This window comes from Meleagris gallopavo, chromosome 8, assembly GCF_000146605.3.
Source record: "Meleagris gallopavo isolate NT-WF06-2002-E0010 breed Aviagen turkey brand Nicholas breeding stock chromosome 8, Turkey_5.1, whole genome shotgun sequence".
Classification (NCBI taxonomy): domain Eukaryota; kingdom Metazoa; phylum Chordata; class Aves; order Galliformes; family Phasianidae; genus Meleagris; species Meleagris gallopavo.
The window spans coordinates 29,882,001-29,892,883 of record NC_015018.2 but is presented as its reverse complement, the minus strand read 5'-3'; the positions used below and the strand labels follow the sequence as shown (position 1 = coordinate 29,892,883).

Here is a 10,883-nt window from a genome sequence, read left to right as displayed (position 1 = left end):
TAACGCTGTGATGCCCTCACCAGAGGGAAAGTGCTTATCTTCTCACCAGTGTGTTTAGGCAGCATACCTTTAAAATATAGAACAATAGAATATCCTGAATTAGAAGAGACCCATAGGGATCACCAAGTCCAACTCCCAGCTCTACAGCAGTTTACATAGTAAGCAGAGAAAGACAAGAGGGTGAAAACTTGTCCATTTTGTAGAGGCATGTTGGAAGAAAGTGGCGGAAAGGGTAAGCTAAGTGCAAAATAATCCAGGGTGCAGCAATTCTACTCAGCTGGAAGTTGGCTGCTCCCACAGTGGAGTGTAGGTGCCCCAGCAGGACATTCTGGTAGAGCTGGATTGGGACACCATCACCAGGTGTCCCCAGAACATCCCTTCTCTTCCTTTTCTAATTGAAGATTTAGAGATGGATGTGAATTGAAGAGGGGTGGGAGCACTTAAAAGTACTTAAAAGCATGTGTTAATTAAACTACCTTTGCTTGCGTGTATTGATTTGTTTCTGTTGTGAAACAACAAGCAAACAGCTCTGATTCAAAACAGGCTACAGCCTCATCAGACTTCAGTTGTCCAAGAAAGCATTTATCTTGTGCTTTATCAGAGAGAGCTCTTGCTTGGCGTTAGCTAAAAGTGCATCACATTGCATCATTAATTTATTTCAGCACATTGAGTAAACATCACTTAATGGCAATTGAAATCAACGTCCCTTAGTAAGGAGCACATTAATCAGGGAAGTACCTTTATTTCTCTACTGATAAAATTTGGTGAGGACTGTGAAAGAAAATGCTCTAAATAAGAGGGGAAAATGACCAAAAGTATTACTTCGATCATCCTGAAGTCAGTTCTGCTTCTTAGGATATCAAGGAACAGTTTGTGTGCACTGATGAAATATGCCACCAAATACGTATCACCAACGGGGCAGGAGCAAGAAAAGAACTAGAAAACACAAATCTGTAGGGAAATAAAGGTCAAAACATTTCTGACTATCTGTTATCATGTCAATATGATATTTTTTACAGTGTTAACTGTAAGGGTGTAAAGGGTCTAATAAGGTTAATTTTTATTCACTTTTTCCCCACTGGATGATTTCAGAGCAATCAGATGTAGGGTAAATTTTGGTATCGACACAGAAGTTGTTTTCTGTGATTCTCAAGGAAGTCATAATAAGTGATTCTTGATAAAAGGTTCTAAGCCGAAGAGTGTATGCTCACAGTATGCTTTTATTCATTATTTTAAACAGAAGATATAAAATAGCTTTCGAATATCAGTGTTTACAGTAATTCCCATTTCATCGGTTTTGAAAATACTGATTATAAGGAGAGAGTACTACGATGCCTCATGCGACTGGAAATGAGTTTTTAAGGTCCAGCAGCAAAAGTGGGCAAGTAGTTCACCAATGCTGAAAAGAAAAAGGTAAAACAAAGATATTCATTCATTTCATTTCACAAAGGTATACCTTAGCAAGGCAAAAAATACCCTTTCTTGGATGATCATTTTTCTTTCACATTAGAAATGTATCATTTTAACACCATTTTTGTGTTTCCAAATGCCACCAGAGCCGTCTATATTTTTTGCTGCATTTATGCTTATGACTACCAGACAGAATTGGAAAACATATAGTTTCATCTCTTCCCAGGGGGGAAAAGAGAAAATGAGCCACTTGCTTGAACATTATTTCTATGAGAAAAAAGGTATCCAAACCTGGGTCTCACGCAAAGCAGTCCAGCATCCCAACCAGGGGCATTGTGCTGAAGTGTCAGCTTCAGGAATTCTCCAGGAGATAGTTTTTGTCCTGTAACAGGCTGCCTTATTCTGCAGCTCCTTTCTAACTTTACAACTCGGTAACATCAATCAACTGTCAGTGAGTACCACTGAGAATTCATGAATAAACATGGTTATCGTTTACATGCTAACAGGGGGCCTTCAACTGAAAGGAACCCACTTGCGCTCCTGCAATATCTTCATTATTTACTGTGTATTAATTGTATCCTACTCTCTCAAAACTCAATAGTGTGTATATCTTACAAGGTTTGGAACCAATGCACTAATATTAAAGTGTTAATCGACATCGCCTCTAAATATTCATGCCAGTTAATGACTCCCATGCGTTCGCTGCATGCCAAGCATCATCTGAAGCTTTTATTTAACATTCTAGTAGGATCTCATTGCTGCAAAGTTTACGGAGACGCAGAATTTCAGTATTGTCTCTGTTTTGTGTGAGAGATGGTATTTCAGTCACAATCTGCGCTTAGGAGCGGTCGGGCATTGGCACAGCTGCCCAGGGATGGTGGGGTCACTGTCCCTGGAGGTGTTCTAGAGCCATGGGGATGTGGCACTGAGGGGTATGGTGGGGGTAGGCTGGGGTTGGGCTTGGGCTTGGAGGTCTCAGAGGTCTCCTCCAACCTTAATGATTCTGTGATTCTATGACTAATAACGCTTGAGAGCACAAGGGAGTTGTCAGCTATTTTTTATCGTAAAAAAATTTACCATTTTGTTTAGTCTGTGATAGTCCCCTCATAATTTCACTTTTTAATAAACATTTACAGTTTTTCAAACCGCTTTCAAACCCTGGCACTGCATGTGCGGGTGCTCCAGCAGCTGCACAGCCAGGGCTCCATCACGGCACCGCTGCAGCAATCGCAGATTCCAACCTATTTCTCAATAAATCAACTAAACACAATCCCCCTACAGATTAGACAGTCTTAGTTCTGCAACTGGCTGGCGTAAATATTCAGAAAAGCGTACTGAGTTTGCAGAGGAACAACTGATTTATTGAGCTACTGCAGAATTTCAAAGGAAATACTGTCTTGCAATCTAGTAAGTTTGTTTAATGAAATGTAAGTTAAGTGTAAACAGTCTTAACATGTATGGGAGTGCAAACTTTTGGATTAAGGGTAACACATATGGTAAACTGTGCCTTCTTGTTTGGTGCATGAAGGGCCCATGTAGGTGCATGGAGGGTTGGCCCCTCTGTCCCAGAAGAAGTGAATCCACCTTCAGACACTGGAGATGAAAAACAACTTGTTTGACGGTCAGAATGCAGTGATATGAAGACTGCACACAGTCGTGTTGGGGCTGGAAATGCAATCCAGATGTCCTGACCCTGGGATTTGCGTGTGCTCTGCTGCTGATGGCTTGTTTAGATCATTCCCTTGCATATCGTGTACATGCAAGTACCTTGTGTGTTGTCCTCACAGTGATCCTGAATAATACTTTTAGCCATATTTCTGAATGCTCCAACACCAATTCTTTTAGTTTTTACAAAATATGAATCATTCCTTCTGAAAAAGTTATGCAACACGAATTAAAATATGTAGGTGTTCGCAGGGAGCAAGGAATTCAGTACGACTGTGCTTGTTGTTTGGTTTCCAGGAGGGTCTCAGATCTGCGTCGCTTGTGGGGCTGTGCACACAAGTATGTGACATACTGAGGAGGTGTGAGAGCCACCAGCTCCCAGCCTGGTCACTTAAACCAGAGATGGGCAGGTGAAGTGCAAATCTGATCACCTCTGCCTTACTTTACAAAGGGTTACAGAAAGATTGAGCATTACTAAGAGTTTATATCAGTATTTAATCTCAGTGTGCTGTTATATGAAGAGGAAAAAAAGAGAGAATTCCCAACTGTATCAGGTAGCTTGTGGAAATGGAGATGGGATCTGGGTTTGGGCTCAGCCAGCTCTGTTTTCTTCTTGCAGAACCACCCGTCCCTGCTGCAGTTGGTGGTACAAGCTGAAGGGCAACGTCTGGTCATCCACCTGGAGAGGAACGAGTGAGTACTTCTGATGCATGTTCATTTTGTATTGGTATTTCTAGAGAGGCAATGCTTACACTGATGTTTTAAAACCAATCCCCAGCCAAGTTTGTTCCTTGTCCCTAAGCTGAATATTTTGCAGTTTGGGTTGTGTGCATTTGCATTCTGCTTAGAAAGCATGAACTGGTGTGTGTGATTGCATTTAAGTGGGGCTGAAAACAAAAATGCTGCCTCTCTGCGTTTTCTTTTTGATCATTGTTCTTATTTTGCTTGGATTTGCCCCCCTTTCCTGCAGTAGTAGGGCATTTTATTTACATTAATGTAAATCCTACAACCTTTAGAATGTTTTGGAGAACTCAACCCTCCTGGTGCTTCATGTGACCATGGTCACCTCCATGCAAAACCATGGCTGTCTGCTTGGAAGCATGAGCCAAGTGATGAGGCTTAACCTCTGCTGGACCAGTAGGTGGGAGCTCTGGATTTGTTGGCAAGGGGTTGTGGTGGGATGGTTGCACTGCTCATGAAGCTCACAATCACAGTTGAGCCTGAACACTTCTTGGTGGGCTGTAAATACTGCATCTTCTTCCACGTGCTCTTAACAACTTCTGCTCGTGTCTTGAAGCTCTCAGAAGTAGATTCTGGGGGATGCTGCAGAGAGGGTCTAGTGGTACAGAACCATGCAGAAATGAAGCCACTTCTCTTTGGAAGTACATGAGAAGCAGAACTAAAGTCACTGAACTCTTTGTTTACCATCTCAGTCCCTCAAGAGTACGTTGTGGGAATCCAGATCAGGAGAGCTACATGCGACTCAACAATGAAATATCAAAGATTATTCGTGACGTAGGGAAAATTTATCCCAAAATGTTAGTAAGGATCAACGTGTTCAGGAGGTTTTCCTCCTGGTGATGTTAAAGCAGCGGAGGTGTTTTCTTACCATAGTAGAAAGACCAAAGATTTAAGAGGCTCAGCTTTAGATGTCATGGAGGAGGAAACTTGCATGTGAAAGCAAATGTAAATGCACTGCCTTGGGCTGTTGACTGCCATCCTCACTGCAAAATGGTGGGGCACCTCTCCAGAGTATTGACACAATGCAGAATGCTTTTTATTTCCAGACATTTGGAGAAACTCTAAGATTACCCAGCAGGGATAAAATGAAGTTCACTTTATTATTCAACATTAGGACCAAAGTATGAGCTTTCTGAACGTTATTTTCAATATTTCTTTGTTGTTCATTTCCTATTCTTGAAGGGAGCGTAGATCCCCAATGCATAAATTGCCCTGCTTCAGCAACTAAAAGAGGATTTAATTCATTTAGTAAACAGGGATTTAACTTCATATTCTCTTAATCTTTGTCAAAGGGTGTGCCTTCCTTTAGGAATGTGAAGTATGTAGCAATTGAGGAAACTATTTGCATTCCATGTCAGCGATTAAAAGAACATAAAATTTTTAATATGGGCCTTGCTGAACACACCAAATTCTCTTGTACCTATAATAAATCAGATTTAGAAAATTGTAACATGCAATCTCCATCTCTTTTAAAAGTAGAGGATGACAGGACTGTAAATTAGCTCTTACAAACATCTGTTAGACTAATCGGATTTGGAGATTTTTGAGCTCTACTTCTTAAGAAATACAATATTTCTCAATGGTTATTTTCTAGTTTACCTATCTCTGTGATGGGATGCTCCCCAGAAGGCTTGTGTTCTAAAGGAGCTCTGTATGGTGATGCCAACACGAGGTTTAACATGCTATTGTAAGACCCTGAAGTTAGCCTTGCTTGTGTTTGGGGTTTGCAGCATACAAGACAGCTTACAGATCCCAAACCACAGAAGCTGGTATGGCTTTGCAGAATCATTATTCCCTTTTCTTCAGTTAGTATTACCAATCCTTGTTTTCAAGACAAATAATGGGCCGAGCACTGCAAAGCAAGGCAGGAGCTGCTGTGCTGCAACCTGCTCCAACTTCCTGACACTGGCACGAGCCATGCAGCTCAAATATCTCGAAAGCCACGATGATGAGCACTGGAGCAGCCACTGCTTTAAGTGCAAGTAGTGTGCTAAACGCAAACATATTTTCTTGAGTAGTTAATGACAATGCATACGAAGTTCTGAGATGTGTGCTATTGTTTTACTGTAGTTTCATGTAAAGCATGTTATTCCTTGGAGGGTGGTAGGTGTGGAGGTGGATGAGACCCCTAAATTACATTATTTCTGCATTGGATCATGCAAAAAAAAACAAAAACAAAAACAAACAAAAAAAAACCCACAACAACAAAAAACTAGATATGATTTTACATACTTAGTGGAAACAGCTGCTTTGAGTAGCCTTGACATTAAAATCCATTTATTGAAAACCTTAGAGATTTTCCAAACCTTCAGTTATATTTCAAAACATGATTCAAATGTATTAGGCAACCCCAATTGAAGACTGATGTGTTAAACCATCTGTTATCTATGGAAATATTTAATGTCAATTTGGTGTTTTTCTGATTTTTAGACTCAGCAAGATGTGTTCATAGTTTGTTCTGGGAGGTTTGCTAGTGCCTAACTTCACAGCTTAAGGTTTGAAATCCTCTCAATGTTTTCCAGCTGTTAAGTTTACTTTTGCATTTATTCATTAAATAATCCAATGATTAATGTTCAGGCACTGCACATTTGTAATTGCAAAACCTAAATTATTTGCTTTGAATTAAGCTTGTCAATCGTAGAAAACCGACCAGCAAGGTTATGTTGCAAGCACATTTCTTACCATGATTTATTTGCAAAATATAATTGCACTCTTGAGAACCTTGAGCTCTGTAGTACCTTAACTGTTTTAGAAACACTTGTCTTATGGAGAGATTTCCAGAATCAGCAAGTCATCTATCAGCTGCAAAGCAAACCAGCCCTAGCAGCAGCTGGCTGATTGGTGTGCAAAGCAGCCGTGATACCGACGCGCCTCTGTGGTGCAGGGCAGGGGGATATCTGCTCAGAGCAATTCCTTTCAGGTTAGTGGCAGCATATGGGCCTTAGAAGAAAGTTGTCCTAATAGCGTGTAAGTGAAACGAAGCCCCCATAAGATTAAATCTGAGTTGGAGAGGAGAACAGCACGCGACTGCTGGCTGCTCTTCTGCAACTGGAAACGTTTTGCACTGTCAGAAGTGGGTCTGCTTGCAGCAAAGCACTTAAGTGTGCTTTTAACTTTAAACATATGAGTAATCCAGGTAAAGTCAGCGGAATTACTGATTTTCAAAATTAATTTCACGCTTTAATGATTTGCTGACAAAGGTCATAGTTATGGATGTCAAAAGAATATAACTTTGAACAGATGTTAGTGAGCTCTTCCAGAGCCACGTAGATTTGCCTGAAGGGCAAGGAGGAAAAGCTGAGATATGCAGAGGGTGCGTGAGAGGCAGTATGGAGGTGGGATGGGTTGGCTCAGGGATGTCTGTAGCAGTGCATCCTTCAGTGCATCCTGGTTCCTCCTTGTGAGAGGAGCAGTGGGGCGAGGGCTGGGCTGGTGCTGTCAGAGCCCAGGGAATACCCAGGTGGAACCCAAGGTATTTTTGCTCACAGTGCTAAGATGAGCTGTCTCCAAGCAGGCCGTCGTGTTCAGAAATGGTTGCATTCCCTTTTGATTTAAAAAAGAAAGAAAAAGAGAGGGGAAAAAATATTCTCTCTTTTCTTCCTGCCTGACCTTTCTGAATAAGAACGCTGACTGGCATGCAAGTGACATTCTAGCTTCATTAATTTAGCTGGAAAACAACTCATTTCTATTGCCAAAGAAAATAGCTGACAAAATCTGTTAATGAATTGATTTGCTTATATACAATCAATGGCTACAAGTACGGATAGAAGAAACAAAGCTAAACAAACATAACTAGAGAAGTAGGACCTCTCACAGTGTACTGTCCGTGCTGTAACTTAGCCAAAAAACACTGACCCCTGACTGTGTTATCTGCAGACATGGGGCCAGCAGTGTACTGCAGCACTTCAGTGCCTGCTGACAGTTGAGGATTCTTATTAATTGACAAAAATGTCAATTAATGCTTCTTTAATGGCAGTATCAATTTTTCCTTTACATCCCAGCAACAGCTTTCTCCACATCAAAATGCAGAGATTCAGGCACTGCAGCTCTGGTGACGTTGGCATTGAGCTGTGTCACTAAGGGACAGGCATTTGGTATAGCTTTGTGGTGTAAGGATGGCATAACAATGGCACTGAAATGTTGAGATTTGCTCAGTTTTGAGCAGTGGCACAGGCTGGTTTCTGCAGTGGGAATCAGCACTGTGTGGTTGGGGTGACCTTTTGTATGGTTTTTGAGCTGTACGTTACAGTGAAAGGGTTCAGAACCACCAGGGGAGAAATTATTGTTTTCTTGAGTTGTTTTTCCTCTCCTTATACAAATATACCAAAAGAAAGGAAAACAAGAGATGTTTATATACTGATACAATATGCTGGAAGTAGAGAGAATGGAACTTGTATTCTTTGTTGTGTTTGAATGTCATCATCTCCGACATGACCAGCTTCTCTACACATCCCAGAAAACAGTGGACAGTGGGAATCACCCCTCCTTCTCAGATGGAAAATTGAGGTGCAAGAAGTTCAACATTTATCACAGAATTACACAGCTTGTTTGGACAGCATGCAGAAAGCAAGTCTGATGAGTAGGGCAGCTTCCTCTGTACATTTGCTTTCCTGACAATGGTAGTTTTCCAAGGCTGCATCAGTTGACAGCTTTGAATCACGCTAACACAAGGTTCTGCTTGTTCAGTGTCTGTCACTCAGAGGAACCTTAGATCTGCACCTTCCAATTAAATATATAACAATAATAGGGAGGAAAACACCCTTGCTGGTGCCAAAAAAAATTAATAAGAGTGCCTGTTTTAAATTTCGTTCCCTAGATAGAAGCAGTAGAATGTGATATTTTCAGAACTGTTTTAATCTCCTCATGTACTGGAGCGTGTGAGGATTTCAGCATTTTGTTCCAGCACTGCTCAACAGAGGCTGGGGTGGAAAGCTGGCGGGCAGAGGGCAGCAGGACCTGTGCTGACTGCTGGAGGCGGCTCCATTGCAATGGTACTGGGAACACAGGCAGAGTGTAATCATCTGTGACGGCAAAATAAATAATTAGGGAGGAGACAAGAGAGAAAGCAGCTTTCTAAAAAGCCTGCCATTTCCCTCTGATGGTCATCAGCCAGCCCATGTGGCACACTTTGTCCATTGCTGCCCGTGGAGCAATGGCCAATGCCAAGTTGCCTTGCCGTCTGGCAGGAAAAACAGGGCTGTGTCCAGCTGGATCCAGACTTTGCTCACAGAGCTCCTGGTGTTCCTCACACGGTTTTACTATCTGCTGCTCAGGCAGGTTTCACACCGCTTTTGTTTCCTGGGTTTCTGTATTTGTTTCTAACAAGAGTAAGCAACGTGTCAATAGCGCGAAGAGCAGATAGTTGCATTCTGCTGAGCAGCATCACATGGCCCATCAGTACCCAGGATGTCTGGTCTTCTTTACACAACATGTGCAGTGAAAACCAAGACGATTCTCCCTCTTTCCAGAAACATTTTTAAATACGTTGCCTCAGAAAGACAGGGAGGACTGGGGGTTGGAGGTGGGTGATCTTTGAGGTCCCTTCCAATGTAAGCCGTGCCATGAGTCTATGATTTTATGACTGTAAGTGGGTTTTCAAGTCAAAATTGAGGCTGAGCCTCCTCATGTTGAATTTTCTATTAGACATTTTTACTTTGATGCTCAGTCCCAGGGATCCAATGCCTTTGGATAAGCACAGGTATGTGACAGTATGTCTAATGTCTCAATAATTGGTTTTATTTTTGCATCTGGTGGCATTTTGCTGGCACACACTCAGTTCCTAGGATCTCAGCTTCTCCTGAAGGCTTTCCAGAGAGAAAGAAATAGTGTTTCTTTGCAAAATTTTATAGGGAAAGGTGCCAGCTACTTAATTCACTTGAAGTGTTCCCTGTTTCATGTATTTATTTTTAGAGGTTTAGTAAACACAGAGTACACTGCAGTACTTCAGATGGATTCTTGGTGATTTCATGTTGCATATAGAAATGAAGCGATCAAAGGGAACAATTCAGATTTGGGCTTCCCGGACTTCGATTGATCTCCAGTCTGTCCCAGCACTCTCTGCAGACCCGTGGGGTAACTTGCAGGGATTGTTTCTAGAAGCATTGATAGCTGGTCTCCATGTCTGTGTGGTTGCAGGAGTCCTTGAACGTGTCCTTCCAGACTCTGCATCACCGTCACTGATTTCTCACCTGTTTGTGTTGCAGTCCTTGTAGGCAGCCATCCCATCCCTGTGTTTGCCCTCCAGGTGTTAGCTGGTTGGTGGAGGAGACAGAATGGAGTTGCTAGAAGGAGAGGATGAGCCATGTCCTGGCTGTGCATGTCCACCTCAGTGCAAACTGGGAAAAAAATCAGCATGGTAAAAAAAGTGCAAGTATTGGAGGGACTTCTTAGCATCCTCTTTTTTTGTGATAATTAAGGCTCATATCATGGAGTCAAAGAATCACCAAGCTTGGAAAGACCTACAAGATCATCCAGTCCAACCGTCCACCTATCACCAATAGTTCTCACTACAGCATGTCCCTCAACACAACGTCTGAATGTTCCTTGAACACCTCCCGGACTTTGGTGACTCCAAATTTCCACCAACAGGACATGACAGAATTCAGCTTTCTGAGCTTTCCCTTTCTGCCCAGGGTGTAGGGGCAGGTGCTGGCAGGCACATGCCTCGCCATAAAGATATTTGAGTCCTCACTTCTCACCAACTACAAGGAAACAGGAGGGCTGGTGGGGAGGAGAACTGAGTGCCCCACGTTGGCAGGAGCAGAGTGCTGTGGGGATGCTTGCTGGGGCAGCTCTGGCTCAGCCCCACTGATGTCATGGTTCTGTGGCACTTTCAGAGCGATGCCGGTGAGTCAGGCTGCAGGCATGTCTGCAGGGCCTCTGCACCGCCTGGCTTTCCTCTTTGTGAAAATAGAAGAGAGAGATTGGAAGAAAAAAAAAATGAAGGGGAAAAAAAAAAAGAGGAAGAAAAGGGAGAGAAAGAAAGGAAAAACCCAGACGCGAGGTATTTAAGGACAAGAATCTCCTGCATGGGGCTGGATTCAGAGAAGCAGATACTTTCCTGGACG

The 10,883-nt window shown here is 42.4% G+C and overlaps 1 protein-coding gene across 1 annotated transcript in view; it reads left to right on the top strand.

Annotated features, from left to right (window-relative positions):
- The first annotated feature begins 207 nt into the window (after positions 1–207).
- Positions 208–10,883, top strand: part of ADAM12 (ADAM metallopeptidase domain 12) — a 112,601-nt gene continuing 101,925 nt past the window's right edge. The window contains exons 1-2 of the mRNA XM_010714924.3: positions 208–232; positions 3,597–3,768. Of these exons, the coding sequence (XP_010713226.1) occupies positions 208–232; positions 3,597–3,768 (197 nt within the window). The remainder of the gene's footprint in view (positions 233–3,596; positions 3,769–10,883) is intronic.